Source organism: Heteronotia binoei, chromosome 1, assembly GCF_032191835.1.
Source record: "Heteronotia binoei isolate CCM8104 ecotype False Entrance Well chromosome 1, APGP_CSIRO_Hbin_v1, whole genome shotgun sequence".
In the NCBI taxonomy this organism is placed as follows: Eukaryota; Metazoa; Chordata; class Lepidosauria; order Squamata; family Gekkonidae; genus Heteronotia; species Heteronotia binoei.
Genome location: NC_083223.1, coordinates 66,901,471 through 66,919,258, shown reverse-complemented (window position 1 = coordinate 66,919,258; position 17,788 = coordinate 66,901,471). Strand labels below are relative to the sequence as shown.

The 17,788-nt window shown below is 44.0% G+C and overlaps 1 protein-coding gene across 1 annotated transcript in view; it reads left to right on the top strand.

The window, feature by feature from the left end:
- The window catches only part of LOC132569389 (protein eyes shut homolog), a 219,377-nt gene that overhangs the window by 128,735 nt on the left and 72,854 nt on the right, over nucleotides 1–17,788 (top strand). The window contains exon 6 of the mRNA XM_060235435.1: nucleotides 11,146–11,305. Within this exon, the coding sequence (XP_060091418.1) occupies nucleotides 11,146–11,305 (160 nt within the window). The remainder of the gene's footprint in view (nucleotides 1–11,145; nucleotides 11,306–17,788) is intronic.

Below are 17,788 nucleotides of genomic sequence, written 5' to 3'. Positions count from 1 at the left end.
AGCTGCTGTGCAGCCACACACAAGTGCAGAAGTAGTTCAGGATGTCTGTTGTACAAATGAGCTACTTTGGAGACCAGCTCACTAGAATCACTACCATAAAATAGTTTTGTTCATCTGACGAACACTGGCTGTCAAGATCACAGCATCCCTACTTTGGGCTTTCAGCTTTTCACATTAGGGTCATATCCTGGATCAAGGAGGAAAATCCGCTGGCAGAGAGAAAGAAAGACCTGTTCTGCATCCAGAAGCTTTTTCTCCTCCTCTGTGTTTGTATTGTGAACTGAATGGAGTCTCTATTGGGGAGAAAGGGGACAATAAATAGGTAGACAAGTAAAATTCCTTCTAGCTGAGGTTCACCTAGTCCTAGTGCCTGCCTTAGGAACCTGGTTAAAATGTTGCTTTTCATCCAGGCTTTTAACTGACAGTATTTGATGGGAGTGTTTACTGCTGTGGTTATAGATTTAAAGTCTTTCTATGGCTTATGGACCAGGAAAGGTTACCATTATGAAACGAAGCACTAATTACACAATGGGTGGGGGAAAAAAAACATAAACTGTCTTACAAACATAGCATGAATGGCATGAGATTCTTTTTCAAAGAATGTGTTAGCTAATCCTTTATAATAAAAGCCTAAAAGTCCTCTGTTGAAGCCAAATCCAGGCCCCTCATTGGCTAAGCCTGCACTCCATGAGCCACTGGCCTATCACGTGTCCATCAACCCCTTTGGCCTCACATTGGCTCACTGTCCTGTCCCCCACCCTATGCTCTCCCCTGCCCACTGCCAGCCCTCTCAGGCAAGAACACCAGATGGCCACTGACCTCTGACGCAGACAGTTCTCTGCTGCGAGCTTACTGATTTCTATTGCCGCTCCTTAGGGCCTTGTCTAACTTCCTTCTTCTCATTTTTCTTTCTCTCACTCCATTCTCCCCTTCGTTTTTCTACCTCCCCCTTCTGTTCCTTCTCTCATTCTTCTCTGTTTCTCTATCTTTCAGTCTTTTTATTTCATTCTGTCCTTTAATTCACACAAACAGTAGCAGTTAACATGTCTTCAACTGAGAAGGAATGTTCATTCACAGCAGGGAGGGGCCACTTCAGAGGGAGTGAAAGGGAGGCTTGCAATGGCTTTCCTCACAGTACCAGCCATTTCATCTCAGGGAACCACTGTTGCCAACCTCCAGGTGTTTGGCTCCCTCCCCTCCTTGAAGAAAGACTGTCTTTTTCCCATGTAGAGGTGTGTGTGTGGGGGGGGATTAATACTTTCACTTGGGTGGGTGGGAAGACAGCAAGGCACTCCAGAAACCATTGCCTGATCACAGTTCAGTCAGAGTCTTTCACCTCCCACTGGCAGACTCCCCTGCCCCTGCCTACTCAGGCTCAAGAATGTTGAACAAACTGCCCAAAGCAATCTTACCTCACAGAGAGACACACATCCCACTCTTCTCTGTGTCCTCTCTGTCAACTGGCCTCAGAAAGGGCTGCTACTGTACTGCAGCCTCACAAAAGGTGTTGTGGCCGCCACCAGCAACAAACCTTTTCCACCCTATCAACAGCCCACAGACGGCTAGGCTTCTCAATCCCCAGGTCCCAGCGGGGGATCCCATGGTTTTACAGGCTTCCCCCCTCCCCCAGCCAGCTGACCGGCGGGGGGAAGCCCCACCCCCACAGCTATTATGCACCTCCATGAACAGTTCCCATAGGGAATGATGGGGAATTGATCTGCGGGTATCAGGGGCTCCGGGGGAGCTGTTTTTGGAGGTAGAGGCACCAAATTTTCAGTATAGCATCTAGTGCCTCTCCCCAAAATACCCCCCAAGTTTCAAAAGGATTGGACCAGGGGGTCCAATTCTACGAGCCCCAAAAGAAGGTGCCCCTATCTTTCATTATTTTCTATGGAAGGAAGGCATTTCAAAAGGTGTGCTGTCCCTTTAAATGTGACGGCCAGAACTCCGTTGGCATTCAATTTTGCTTATCACACCCTTGCTCCTGGCTCTCCCACCAATGTCTCCTGGCTCCACCCCCAAAGTCTCCTGGCTCCACCCCCAAAGTCCCCAGATATTTCTTGAATTGGACTTGGCAACCCTACAGACGGCCTGCCAATACAGGCAGCCTCCAAAGGCCACCAAAATAAGCCAGTGAATACATTTCCTGTATTTCCTGCCTCTTTCCTCACTCCCTGTCTCCCTCCTCTCCCCAGCCTCATCCCAGGATGGTTGGCTGAGAAGGAGATAGGGTCTCCCTCCTCTCCCCAGCCTCATCCCAGGATGGTTGGCTGAGAAGGAGGTTGGGAAATTCCTGGAGATTTGAAGAGTGGAGCCTGGAGAGGATTGGGGGGGGGAGGAAGGGCAGCGCCTCAGACAAGGCCACCCTCCAAACCAGCCATTTCCTTCTGAGGAATAATTGTTGCCAATCTCCAGGTAAGGCCTGGAGATCACTTAGAATGGCAGAGATCAGCTCCCCTTGAGGGAGGTTTGAGGAGGGATGGGACCTCAGACAGGTACAATGCCATTTCTTTCTTGGGAATCACTGTTGCCAATCTCCAGGTGAGGGCTGGAGGCCACTCAGAATTACAACTGCTCTCCAGATGGCATCCTGTTGCCAATCTCCAGGTGACAGCTGGAGAGCACTCAGAATTACAGCTGCTCTCCAGATGGCAGAGATCCACTCTTCTTGAGGTGTGTGTGTTTGGGGGGTGAATGCCTTCACTTGGGTAGGTGGGAAGACAACAAGGGTGGATGGGGCACTCACCCAGAGCTTCCTTCTAGCGTCCATTGTATTTTTCTTCACAACAGGCCTTACTCCTAGTTGTTAATAATTGACTGAAGTATTAAGATGATGACCCATTAGCCAAGTCATCAGCAGACTTGGGTGAAAAGTTTATCTAGCTGGACATAGGTAATAACCTAATACTGTAATGCATAGCCCTTGATACAGGACATTCCTCTTGGTTGCTATGGCTACAGGCAAATTTACTGGAAAGGTTTACTTGGATTATTCTTAGGGAGCAAGAATTTAAAACGTAATCTCTGTTGCTTCTTAGAAAATTAAATGTCTGTCTGTTTGAACCATCTTTAGTTTTAGAAACTAGGGGGGAAACAAAGACTTGATTAGACTGACAAACTTCTTGATAAACAGTGTATAAACCTGAAAGATCTTTCAGTTTCACAGAGTCCTGCTGTGTTAACTTCTACCAGTTAATATCGATTTACCAATTATTGCCACAGAGCGAGCTATTGATGAACTTCACTATGCTTTTCAACAGCTGTAAAACTGGAAATGCCTAGGCCTGTTGAGGATAATTGTTGCTGAAGTTTTAAAGAATGCTTCTTCTGCTTTCCTTTATTTCCTCTTTAGTATGTTTTGCTAGAGATATGTTGGTTAAGTTGCCTCTTGCCTCTCAGAGGCCACCCAGAAGCAAGCTGCAGACTGCTGTGTGTGATATAACAAAGGCCCATCAGTTCCTTCTGTAACCCCTTGGGTTCCAAGGGCCAGGTTCAAAGTCTAGGGTAATGTTCATGAACTTAAAATGTAAATCCAATTTAATTAAATACAACAGAAAGCATCTGTGGAAAACATTCCCAAAGATATCAGTTCTGGTTCACTAACCGTCCTATGGCAGAGTCCTATTCACAATCAACTTTGTTGAAGGTGCCAGACAGCAGTGCGTGTTCTTTCTGCAGCTAATCCTGAAGCAGACTCCAAGATATCAAGAAGGTCTTCTTTCAAGAGCAGAAACTCTTCCCATGAAGATGCTGGATGAGTCTTCAAGCCTGTTTGTTGTCCTAGGAGCAGTTTCCCTTTCCTCCTGACAAAAAAGAAGTAGGGCAGTTCTGTACTAGGGTGCTGATTTCAGCGGGTCAGCAATTCTTGCTCTTCAGCTCTTCCCAGCTACTGCAGCTTCCCAGGGAAGATTGTTCAATTGTTACCAGCTAGCAATTTCACTCTGTCTTTTCTGTCCTTTTGGGACCCAAAGCTAGTAAAACAAACTTTGCCCTTCAGGGAGCACGACCTTCAGCACTTCTCAATCAATCTCATCCTTTCAGCTAGCCCAGCCCCACTTTATAACACCTCTCATTGACCCATGAGCCTTTGCTAAACATGCAAATTAACACAAGCATATGTACACATCATCTATCTGCTAATCTGGTCTGGCCTGAGGTCTATTTAAGTATTTGCAGTCTACTCTCTGCCAAATGACATCCATGTGCTGCAGTTCCACAGGCCTTGTAATGCAGAGATGTTCTGCCAGGCTTATGGCTGAGGGCAGCAATATTTTTTTAAATAGCCTGACCCCTTCGCTGTTCATTTCCCCCTTGGGGTTACGATAATTTGATATCAGACACCATCTGGAACCGTTTGTTTTACTGCTTTTAAGTTTTGCAGTTTATATACCACCCTGAGCAACAACAACAGCAACAAGAACAAAACCCTTTTTTCCAGTATAGACTTACACTTCTCCCTTGCAAAGTACCGTCAAAAGGGGATGATTAGAAGGGAAAGGAATACTGAACCCTTCCTTTGTCAATTACCTTTCCATGCAACTATACCTAGCTATTTTACCTCTACCAGTTTACCTCACCACTCCAGCATTCAAGAGTTTAAATTAATAGGAATATCAAAGATAATTAGTGGAGCAAACGTGGAATAAAAACAAGTGGCCACAAAAAATGTAAGCATTCCCATTCCCTTCCATTATTTCATCATGCCTTATCTCAAGCCATTCCCTTCCATTCTTTTACAATGCCTTATCTCAAGATACATGAAAACATGAGGTTGCCTTATGCAGACTGCTCTGAGATTCTGAGGCTGGTTTCACACTGTGAAATTGACATGATCTTATCCCATTCAAAAAAAAAAATCTGCTAAAGTTTGAACCATTTCTAGGCTATCAGACAACTGCTGCTGAAGCGGCAGGATCCTGGCAGTGATCCATGGTTGCCCATTTACACTGCTAGCCCAGCTCAACCACAGACCCACTGCAGAAAGGGTTGTCTGTTTTAAAAAGGCCCCCGTGTCTGTGCTCAATTGGAGAAGCGGAGCACACCTTGGAGAGTGGTGAGGGGGAAAAAACCCCTGACCTTGCCGGAAACAGCTTGGCACAGTCACACATCTCTTCTGCTTACGAGTTGCTCTGGGACATTCAGACAGCAGCACATTATGTGACCTAAGTCCAATTCAGGGGGATGCCACTGGGAAAATCCAGGTAGCTTTTTAATGAGGATATGAGGCATCTGGAGACTGAGTGAGTATGGGTGCAGCTTGGAGGGCAGATGTGCTCATGTGATCATGCACTTTTAATCCAAATGGGAAGCAGGGCTAGGTTGGGACAAATCTCCTGTGTGAAACCACCCTGAGATTCAGAGTATAGGGTGGGATATAAATCCAATATCATCCTTCTTGTTGTTGTTGTGGCATTCTACAAAGCAGTGCTTGGGCATTGCAACAGATTGTAGTATACAGATTGCTGAAACAACACTGCATTAAAAAGTTGTATTCGTCTGACATAGGGTTCCAGCGTCTGTTTTCCCATTGCACGAGAAGTAGTTTTTATCCACTCTTCATATATATGCACAAAATGGAATGCTGTACTTCTATGACAGGAGATATCAAATAAAGTTATATTTATTGAGGAACACCAGAAGGAAGAAATTCTTCTGTTAAAGTCAGTGCAAACCTAATCTTGGTATGCTCAAGGAAAAAGAAGTGGCTGACCATGCATCTTTTGCTGTGTTACTCCAGTCTAAGCCTATTGATTGCAACATCCTTAGACTAAGGTAACTCTGCAAAAGATTGCACTATAAATCATCTGCCCCTTGCTTCCAAGTGACCTGACCCAAGCTACATAAACTCTCCTATCTTCAGTGCAAGTGACTTCCCTGAAAATGTATTTTTTGACAGGCAGTCATGACAGTGTCAAATGGATTAATTTTCCCCATTCAACTAAAACCTCAGTGCAGGTCAGAAATAAGACAATAGGGAAGACTGTTATTAGTGTTGTGTCCAGGGATATGGATGACCTTTGTGATCTGAGGGACCAGGTGGTTCCTACACCATTGTTTTCCTCTACAATATGCACTGTCCAGTAAAGCATGGGGCATTATGACGTGGATCTGAAACTTGCCATCATGAGTACATGATGAAAAGACTAATTGGAAAAAAAATGGATATTGATCAATTGCCCCCACAGATGGAAGAAAGAGATGGGCACAAAGGATTGGGTAAACTAAGGGTCACTTTATTTAACATATTCAAATGGTAAGGACAATAATATAATTAGTGGTATGGACAGGGCCAGATGTCAAAACATCCCCTCCCTTGCCACCTTGCCCCCAGGTACAGCCATCCACAGATCGCTCATATCCAGCCAGCACAGCAAACGGACACTGCCCTGGAGTTCCAACCTCATCCACATGGCTGAAAGGGAGAATCAATCCAGGCAATCCCTAGGTAGGCCGTGTCCTCACTCAACAGGGCCACCTGGTCCAGGAATGATTCAGCAAGATTCCCCCATGCCCCTAAATAGGGTGCTAATGGTGCTCACCACTGCAAGGCCAAATCTCTGATTAGGCGGTTGCACCCATCTATAGGCCTAACACCTTTCTAAACCCTTGCCTTAAATCCTCTAAGATGGCATCATTTTCTTTATCAGAAAGATGAATGTCATTTGCCCTGTACAAATCCGTACAATCAGTGTGGATCTGAGGGTGGGTATATAGTGGCCAAACCCACTCTACAGGGCTTTTTTAAGCTCCATATCTGCTTTATGCCACTGTCTCTCTTTATACCTTGTGGGTCCCATACCTTGAGCCAAACCTGGATCATGGGATCAAGGCAGATCACACCAATAGAGTATGTGGCCACTGGCTCCTGATGACTCAAAGTCATCTCTAGCCTGCAATATGAGAGCCTTCCCTTTGATTAACCTAAGATGGTTACCCCCTAAGTGGATAGCAAAAACATGAGGCAGAGGACCAAAACTCCCCTCAAATAACAGAGGCAACAGGCTTAGCCACCAGAGATCCCACCATCCATTCTAAAGTGGCCCATTTACTGAGACCCAACAGTGAACTGGTGGCCATGCTCCTGGCATGATGGGCTGCCCCAAAAATGGAACTGTGTCTGCAGATGAGGATGTGACTCCTCTCGCCGCAGACCACAGAACCCGAAGAGAAAAAAACAGTGAACCACCCAACAAATCAGTACAGAAATTATTTACTGCAATGAAAGAGGGTGCACAAAGCCCTTCTATGCAGCAGAATGCCACCTTCCCTGCCACTGAATTGCAGGCAGTAGTTGCTGCGCCTATACAGAAAGAGTGAATGTCAAACTTCACTCCATCCAGACCAATTTGCTATGTGCTCTGGCCATCACTGACCAAAATTGGTGTTTCATTAGAGGACTGCCATCCACATGATGAAACAACACACCTACACTTGGACCATGGACAGCCAGGTACTGGGATAGGCCCAAAACTGGTCAAAGTTCATTCTCGGAACAAGGGCTCAACTTAATCACAGTCCCCTATTGGCACTGGTCAGTTTTTAACTGGCGAACAGTAATGTAAGCTCTCACTCACAAATCTAGAACCTTGGGCCAGGAAGGCCCCATCGAAGACATCCACCTTGAAGTGTGCCACCAGCTCACTCACTTGAAAAGCCCCAAAGAAGGCAACCAGGGGGGCTGTGTGAAAAAAACTGAGGCTTCCAATCCTGAGGTACAAACCTGTCCCCAAACTGCCCATAAACCCCTGAGGACCTGAAGGGGAAATGGGCTGCCTCATATCTAGGTGAAGGCCCACTTTGTGGGTCCAACCCTCCAGCATCTTCCATACCTAGAAGTCACTGGAAAACTCCTGAAAGCCCATCACTTTGCTGGCAAAGATTAGAGCTGATAGCTTGCCCTTAATAGAATGGATGGCCAAGTCTTTACCTTTTAGGGATATACAAAAGCGGAGCAAATGGTCCACTGGAACAGGCCATTCCTTGTGATACTCTACTTCACCCCTAAATCCTCCAAACTGACAAACTGCATATTCATATGACCTTCTAGTACTAGAGGCAATGGCCAGCCCTATCACTTTGCTGGTCTCAACCCTCCAACATTGTGTCGGAGCCCGTGTGGATGTCCCTTTTAAGTCTGGCCACCTCCACTCACTGTGCTCTCTTGATGACACCTCAGTGAGTTCGAAAAAGGCCCTGGCTGGAATAGAAGACACTCCGTTTCATCTGAGCACAAGGCAAAGACTGCTTAGGTGGGAGCAGAGCTGACCTTTAGGGAGCACCAGCTCCATCCCCTATGCTACTGGGGTGTCTAGCGCCCTGCCACTCTTCCTCCTTATGTGGAGGCAAAGCACCCCCCCCACACACACACAGCATTGCTTGTTGACTTGCCATTGTATGGGAGCCGGATTGTACTTTATAGCCAGGTCTGGTTGAATTCCTACCACTGAAATCAAAAATGTTCAGGCTGTATTAGAAATAAAATACAGAGGCTATTTATATCTGTTTTACATCTTAAAACCCTGGGGAAGATTATTGTATATTTCTAATATATAGGATACTCCCACCAGCAGCAAACATTACCTTGCTTAATAAGTGTTGCTCTTAAAACACAAACAAATAAGCTGTAGAATGTTTTAAAGCCATCTGTGCCGTTTCAGCCGGGATTTGTTTTTCTTACAGTGCAATCCTAAATACAGTAAGACCTTTCTATGCTCATTGACTTAAATGGACTTAGAAGGGTGCAGCTTTGTGTAGAATTGCATTGCAAGTATTAAAATAAGACTGTAAAGAAATGTTTAATATATTTGACATATATAAGCTAAAGCAGTTGGTGAGAGTGATAAAATTGTTATATTTACACATGTCTCAGTTAAGCTTGGAGTGGGGAGGGGGAAACAGCAGTGCAAAATCTGCTCCTTTCAGTGGCATCTTTCACAGAGGGTTTTTAAAGCACACAAACTAGACTATTGTTTCTGTTTTCCCAGCTGTGCTATACTCCCTCCTGATGCTCTATCCTCACCCACTTTATTGGGATTATGTATCTGTAAAGTTACTTTGTCAACATCATTTCCTTTCTGACTAGTAAGTTATGACAGGTCAGTTTGAGAAACCTGCCTTCCGCCCAGTCATGAGACTCCTCCAAACAATCCTAACATTGAGCAAAGCTAACATTCTTCTAGCCTATGTAAATCAAGTCCTGGTGGCGGAAAGTATAATCCAACCACAGCCAATTAGGGTTGTCCGGTGTACTTACCCAGCTGGGAGGGTGGGAGTGAGCCTTCCTGGAGTGTGGAGGGTGAGACAATGTCATTGCTCATGATGTTCTTGGCATGATGATACCACATGGAAGTGATGTCATTGCGGCATGCATGTTGCATAGTGACATTCTAAAATTTTGGTCAAAACTCTATGGTAACCATAGACTTTTTTGACCAAAATACTAGAGTATCACCATGTGATGTGGCCAGTGCAATAACATCACTACTGTGTGATATCATTACACGGATGATGTTGATGCAGGAAGGGACTGTTCAGGGGTAGGGCTTCCCCTGCTGGTGGGTAGTAGATTGGAGCCCCTGAAATTAGGGGACCTCCCACTATGAATGGAAGTCTGGCATCCTTACAGCCAACTTATGGTGATCCTGCAGGTTTTTCAAGGCAAGAGATATTCAGAGGTGCTTTGGCACTTCCTGTTCATCATCATAACACTGAACTTCCTTGGTGATCTCCCATGCAAATACTACCCAGGGCCAACCAACTTCTGAGATCTGATGAGAACAGGCTAGCCTGGGTGATCCAGGTCAAGTCCTAACAAGGTGTAAAGTTAGGCTTAAAAGTAGGACTATCGTAACCCAAAAACCTAAGAACATAAGAGAAGCTATATTGGATCAGGCCAATGGCCCATCCAGTCCGACACTCTGTCACACAGTGGCCAAACATAAATCACATGGCAAAATATTACAGATTTTTGACAACATAAACTGTTTTGGTTGATTTCTCTTTTATCATGCTATAGAATATGGTGGTGCTCTATGCACTCTTGTGTAACTTCAGCCCTTGTCTCACTGGTGTATGTTTTTAATGTTACACATTACAGGTTGGTGCTGTAGTAGGAGGATAGGCAAGTGGGTTGGAAAGACAGTGCCTGCCTCTGAGCATCTGGAGAGTGAAATTCTGACAACTTGCAGGACCTTCCTTCCTGCCCACCCTCTTTTTGAGGGTTTTTTTTATCAAAGTGGAACTGATTCAAAACAGATTCCAAATTCCTAAAATGAGGAAAAAAAGAACGGCAATGTTTACATTTTTTTTCTTTTAATTAGAAGCAAAAGGGAAACAGTCTCATAATAAAAAGTGGAGAATTGCATATTATGAACATATCATATTCAAACCTTGGGTGTATCACTACAAATAAAAACAGCTGTAAGAACCTGAAGTCAGTCAAGAATGCAGAAGTAATTGCAGGGATATGCTGGACTTTGCAAGGTCCTTTTTTCCTTAAAAAGAGTTGCTGAAAGAAATAAAAAGTTGATCTTATTAAAAGTCAACAACAAAAAGTGGGTTATTGTCTACACATGGCTTGGATTATATACCTTTGTTTCATGCATGCTTCCCTCTGAGCACTGCTATGGGATAGAGTCTTCTCATTCCAAGCACTTTGGAGCACTTTGACCAACACTGGTCTAGTTCATGTGGAAGTGTCTAGTATCAGATGAAGAGTGGGGTATGGTTTTTGGACCATGCTTACATTCACTGTTACAATGTGGTGATTTCCTCTGTTATTCTGCTGCATGAAAAGTTTTCTAGAGATGTCAAGAGTATCTGCAGGGCTGCTAGATGCAGCTCCTAGCATACAATTAAAGTCATAGAAGACAGAACCATGTTTTGGTTTGGGTTTCCCTCCCCCCACCCCTTTAGATGCTTCCCTAAATCACTGCCAGCTATTATTTTTCTCCATCCTATCACCAACAAATTTGCATAGGCATTGTGTATAATCAGTCTGCAGTTTTCTATGTAATATGCCTGGGCACAAGTGACATTTATTAATTGACTACGGACACCATAGATCAATTAATGAGGCCGCTATTTTGCATTATAATGTCAGATGTATTAAACCCTTCTGTAAGACATTTCATTTCTTCTTTCTAGTGCCTCTGTGCTCCTGGATGGAAAGGAGAATTTTGCCAATTTGTAGAAAATGCCTGTTTAGTGTACCCAGACCATTGCCACAGTGGAGCTACTTGTGTTAACATAAGCCCATCCGAACTGCAGCCGCAGATTGCGTGTCTGTGCCCCCATGGTTTCACAGGTAAGAAAGATGGGAAATTGTGGGTGCAATCCTAAAGAGCTTTACAAGCCTGTTTTTATTCAATGGGCTTTCTCACAGGAAAATATGTTTAGGATTGCAGCCTGTGAGACTTGGGGGGGGGGGAAGTAACAGTACTAGACAAAACTAGTAGGGAAAATAGTCTTTTGCTTGTAATAAGAATGATAAATGTGCATTTTATGTCATATAAACATTTCAAATATACTTTGAATGCTTCTTTAGTACACAGTCAAATACCTTAGTGCACGATCAGATGTTCATAAAGCCATTGATATAAATGGGTTCAAGACTGCCTAACTGCAATAGATGCTATCTGGACACTTATATGCTAACTTGCCTTAAAAGAAAAAGAAAAAAACCCTAATAATAAATGACTGGATATTAGGGTATGTTGTGATTTTTATTTATGATAGAGAATGTTGTTGTGTAATCTTTTCAATTCATAGTGAATCTGTATGTGACTCAATCCATATATGAGTTGTACGTTAGAGAGTAATTCCAGTTTAGCAGGTCAAGTGCCAGCTCAAAAATCCAAAATTATAGGGGTCTTTAAAAGGTGTCTGGTCCATCTGTTTGCTATTATGCAAAATAATTGCATCTAACTTCGCCCCTTTGATGTCATTGGCTATTTGTGTGTGTAAAAAAAAAAAGAGCAGCAAAACAAACTGAGCACTCTTTTCCACCCTCATATTCTGAGCAAGTTCGATAAAGAGAAAGCACACTTTTGACAATACTAGTTCACCAAAAGGAATCCATCCTGCTCACAACAAAATGAATGATCTGCACCAGTCTTACTTATGTATCTCAACCTAACCTACCTCACAGGAATTTTGTAAAGCTAAAATGGAGGCACAGAGAATGAGACAAGTCACTTTAGACCCCCATTGGGAAGAAAAGCGGGGTTTAAGTGAAATATTTTTTTTAAAATGAAAAAAAAAATCTGAAGCATCAACAGCTTGGACTCCATAGTAAATTTCTGTTAATGGAAGGTGGGGGTGATTTTTGCTGATTCACCCTCCTGCTACAAATCGCTGGCTGCTCCTTTATACAGTTCCTGGGAGTCTTCAGTCACCCAGTGGCAGCATTCCAGGGATCATTGCGGGGGGTGGGGGTGGGGGAGGGAGTGCAAGGAAGTCCCATTGTTCTAAAATAATTCTGTTGGGATTCTGGGAATAAACCTGGAATTTCCACACCATTCTACCTGTATCTATATGACTGAGGTCCAACATCTTGCTTGGGTTGCATGGAAGGCAGACAGTGTCTTATGGTGCACTGGGATACCTCTGGATCTCCTTGCTAATAAGAGCCCAAGTGTACTACTTTTCATGACAGGTTGAGGGACTTATGTGTAATTGCTTTGCTTATATGTTCTGCAAATATATAAACACAGATACAGGAGTCTTTGGAGGCAAGCAGGAACATAGTGAAACAGATTTGAGATGCAGAACAGCTCCATATTTGGCTTCATTACCAAGATGATCAACATCATTCATACAAATGCATATTTGCTGCACCCATACTTTTGTCATCTAATTTAGAGTTAAATCAATTCATATTGAATTTAAAAGTTGCTTTCTGCAATCTCTGAGGCAGTTTTTTTTAAAAATCAGCCAGAGTAACCTTATTATCTAAATATAAAATCAGTTGATTCACAGTACAAACTTAGGCAAAATTATATCATTGGTATCATTACTAAATATACCCTGTATGGTCTTTAAATAAATAAATATTCAGAATCCACCCCTTTGTTTTAGGCAATAGCCTTCAAAAGCATTTTTTTTTAAAAAAATAATTCACTTAAACTCCACTTTGCTCTGTAATAGGGACCATGCAAAAAAAAAAAAAACACCTTATTTTTTTTTCTCCTCTCCTCCACTTTACCCGCACAACAACCTTATGAGGTAGATTAAATGGCTGTGGAATATTACTTTAGTGAATACACTTTTATCTACTTACCTGAAAATATACTACCCAGCATGAAGCATGAGTGAAGAACAAGAGATGGTACAAAAAAGTAAAGGAAAATTGCTGCGCCTTAAAATCGGATAACTATTCCTCAAGTCTTTCATGAAAAATTACTTGTAGCCTCTTTGACTATGAGCACAAAGAGTTCAAGTTTTTTTTGCCTGTGTTGGGTCATAAACCAGCAGTATTGATAAATGGTTGTGTTCTAGTTTGGGGCACATATACAGTGGGGTGCTCTAAGGATCGATGTTAGTTCCAATGTTGCTTAACACCTTTATTGATAAACTGGAAGCCTGGTTAAACAACACATTAATCACATTCAGTTATTGCACCAAATTGGGCAATGCTCCCTGAACTTCAGTGGAAATGTACCTAGTAAAATAAGCAGTCTAAGACATGATCTATTATGCCTAGTATTTTTAAAATTATAAGACAGAAAAATGGGAGGTTGTGCAACCTCCTACATGTATTTACAAGATGAAAACTTAATTTAAACAGTCATTATGTGCTAGCATTAACTTCAGAAATGAACTTTTACATCCTAAAAAAAGAATTACCATTAAGCAATCTTGAATTAGGGATGGACCCAAGCTGCCAAATGAACAGAAGTTTATGATTAATTTTAGCCAGTTTGTGGTTCACAAAATCAAGTTCATGGCAGGTCAACCAGCACAAACTTTCCATGTACTTTCAAGCTGCTTGTGGAGGTTTATGCTGGTTCATGAGTGGAAACATTTCCAGACACACTGTCTCTACTCAATCAAACTGTTTACATAATTTCAAAGCATGCCATATAGAAGAGCATCCAAGAGAGGTTCCCTGACTTTGATGTCTCTGACTTGCACAGAATCTGTTCTATATACTTCTTAACCTTCTGAACCTGTAGTGTCAAAATTTTGACACCTGCAGGTTCAGAAGTGTACAAAATGGTCCTGTGCAAGCTAAAGCCAACAAACTCGCAACAGACCTTCCTGGATGTTCCTGTACATGGCCTTCAGGCTTGGTGTAACTAGTTTGCACAGGATCCCTTCTGTATATCTCCTGAACCTGCGTCTGTCATTTCTGCAATTTCTTCAGAAAGCACTTTTCTGAATGACCTTCTATTGGGGGCTGTAACTCAGACCCCATGAATCCAATCCTCACCAAATTTGGAGGGTTGGTAGAGGAAAGTCAGCCAGACACCCCCTGTGAGGTTGGTATCTCTAGCATACCAGTGGGCCATTCTACCATCTCATGAGCCTCATAAACTGAACCAGTTTGTGAGGCAGGTAAAAGTTTGAGACGGTCTGTCATTTGCAAATGGGGGATGCCATGAACTATGAACTGAACTGTACCACATTTTTTCAGTTCGTGCCCACTCCTATCTTGGATTTCTGTGATAATTATTAAACAAAAACTGATTTAAGGAATATTTATGATATAGGCTCAGGAGAGGGGTGTACTATGCAAGTTTTGCATATATTTTATGAAGATATATTCAGGTGGGGAGCATGTTGGTCTCAAGCAGTATAAGCAAAGCTCATTTTGTAGCCAGGGCCGGTGCATGGGAGTAGGTCAATAGGAGGGCACTTAGGGCGCCTCTTCTCCCCACACTGCTGCCGTCCTTTGCTGAGGTCTCCTGAAGCTCAGGAGGCCACAGCAAAGAGGGGGGTGGGGCAGCAAGCATGCTGTAAGCATGCCCACAGCCCTGCTTGACTTTGCCGGGGTCTCCTGAGGCTCAGGAGACCATGGCAAAGTGGGGGGTTGGTGCAGCGAGCATGCTGCAAGCATGCCCGCACCTCTGCCATCCTTTGCCAAGGTCTTCTGAGGCTCAGGAGCCCATGGCAAAATGGGGGGCAGGGCAGCAAGCATGCTGCAAGTGTGCCTGCTGCCTTGCTGGACTCTGCTAGGGTCTCCCAAGGCTCGGGAGGCCTTGGCAAAGTCAGGGGGTGGGGGGTGACAGTGACATCATTGTGATTTCATTGGTGTGTGTGCGCACAAAGCACGTGTGAAAATAACAATGGGGGTGGAGAAGTGGGTTCGGCCTAGGAGCACAGGCACCCCTAGCCCCGGGCCTGTTTGTAGCAGGAGTTTCTTTGCATATTAGGCCACACACTCCTGGTGTAGCCAAATCTCCAACAGCTTATAGTAGGCCCTGTAATTAGAGTCCTGTAAACTCTTGGAGTATTGGCTACATCGGGGGGCGGGGGGTGGTGGTAGCCTAATATACAAAGGAGCTCCTGCTACAAAATGAGCCCCGAGTATAACAAAATTTGAGTTCACTTGCACCTTTAAGACCAACCAAGTTTTATTCAAGGTTTAAGCTTTTGTGTACATTCACACTTCTTCAGATACAATTTATTTCTTTATTTCTTTGATTTATATCCCACCCTCCCTGCTGAAGCAGGCTCAGGGTGGCTCACAACAATCAAACTAAAACAATAGATATGCATTAGAGTTTAACAATTAAACCAAGTTAATAATAATGAAATAATGAAAACAGTTCATACATAGAGGTAGGAGGGAATCCCCCCACCCCCTAGACAGCAGCACCCAGTGCAATCCACTGATGTCACTTGGAATCAGGGCTAGGCTCAGAAAGCAAAACAAACATTTTTTGGTCTGGCAACTGCTTATGGGTACTCTGCCTTAAGGGCTTCATTCCCCATCAGCACTTCTGTGTGCACATGGACCTGGAGACCTTGTGCATTCCTGGAAGACAGGAAAAGGGGGTGGTGTGTCTGCCAGGCACCTGCTTCAGTGGTTCCTATTGCAACCCTCTCTCGCTTTGCTGGGGCTTGATGGAACAAGGGGAGTACAGGGTAACAAACAAGCTGTAGCTTTGTATTTGCTTAAAGGAGCCACACTCATGGTGAAACCAAACTTGGGTGGGTGGGTGGAAAAGTAGCCAGGAGACAGAGCAGAGGAACAAATTCATGTGCATCCAGGTGGGACAGAGGATCTAGAATCTGAAGCCGTGGAAGGGGATGAGCTGTGGTGAAAAGAGAAGGACTGCTTGAAAGAAGAAGCAGTGGGATCTGCTGAAGGGGACAATGCAAGTGAGACAGCAGATCTGTGCTTTTAAACAATTCGCTACAGTGTGAAAGTCAGGGGTAAATATTAACAACATTAGCCCTCATTAAAACAGACTGGTGTAGTATAGTGGCTAAGAGCAGGGGCTAGGAATTCCCTAGTTAAAATCTTATTTTAGACAATAATTCACCAGGCAAGCCACTGTTCAGTCTATCATCTGTAATATGAGAACAAGGATACTGGTCATTTTCCAAATCTGGTTTTTGGGAAGCTTGTGATTGTACAAACCATAATTTGTCCAATACAAGTGTAATGACAGATTGTGGATTGCAGTAAACAAAGGTATGCAAATAGCAAATGGAGGCGGCTAAGGAACGGACCAAGGGTCTGAGTCCAAGACCGATTTCCCACTCACCTTACACCGCACTCACATTCCTCTTCTCAGTGGGGCTTCCTTCCAATTTCACACTATCTGCCCCGGGGCTGCAGCTAGCATCGGCTTTTTCGTGCAGCAAACAGAAACCTCTAAAAAACAGTTTCTGTTTGCTGTGCAAAAAAACCGACACTAGCTGCAGCCCCAGGGCAGATAGTGTAAAATCAGAAGGATGCCCAGCTGAGAAGAGGACTGTGAGAGTGGCGTAAGGTGAGTGGGAAATTGGTCCAAGTTTCATTCATGCAATGCAAATCACATAAGATTATCAACCCCCAGATGGGGGCTGAGGATCTCCTGGAATTACAACTGATCTTGAGACTACATATATCACTTATTTGTTATTTATTTATTTAAAACATTTATTCTACTTCTCCTGGAGAAAATGGCTGCTTTGGGAGGTGGATTACATGGTATTATGCCAAGGTCCCTCCCCTCCCTAAACCCCACTTTTCCACTCCCAGTATTTCTTAACTCAGAGCTGGCAACCCGATATGAGAAGTGGTTGGATTGGTTAAGTGAAAGGGCTTGTGAAAGCCTTCCAGGATGATATCAGGGCTTCTCTGGGTGATATTGCTAATTTGTCCCTGACAAGTGGGAAATTCCCAGAGAAATTAAAGGAGGCGGTAATTCGGCCGCTTTTGGAGAAACCATTGCTGGATCCTACAGTTCTAGCTAACTACTACCCAGTTTCGAATCTATCATTCCTGGGAAAGATAGTTGAGAAAGCGGTGGCAGAGCAGCTACAGGTTTTCCTGGATGAAACATCCGCACTGGACCCATTCCAATCCGGTTTCTGCCCAGGTCTTGGGATGGAGATGGTACTAGTTGCCCTCACAGATGACCTAAGAAGACATCTGGACCAAGGCGGGTCGGCGCTGCGGATTCTTCTCGACCTGTCAGCAGCGTTTGACATGGTCGACTATGATCTATTGACCCATTGCCTCGCTGTCACTGGAATACAGGGGGGAGCCTTGCAGTGGTTTTCCTCCTTCCTCCAGGGATGGGGACAAAGGGTGATGTTGGGCAAGCAGACCTCCCTGCGACACCCACTTATA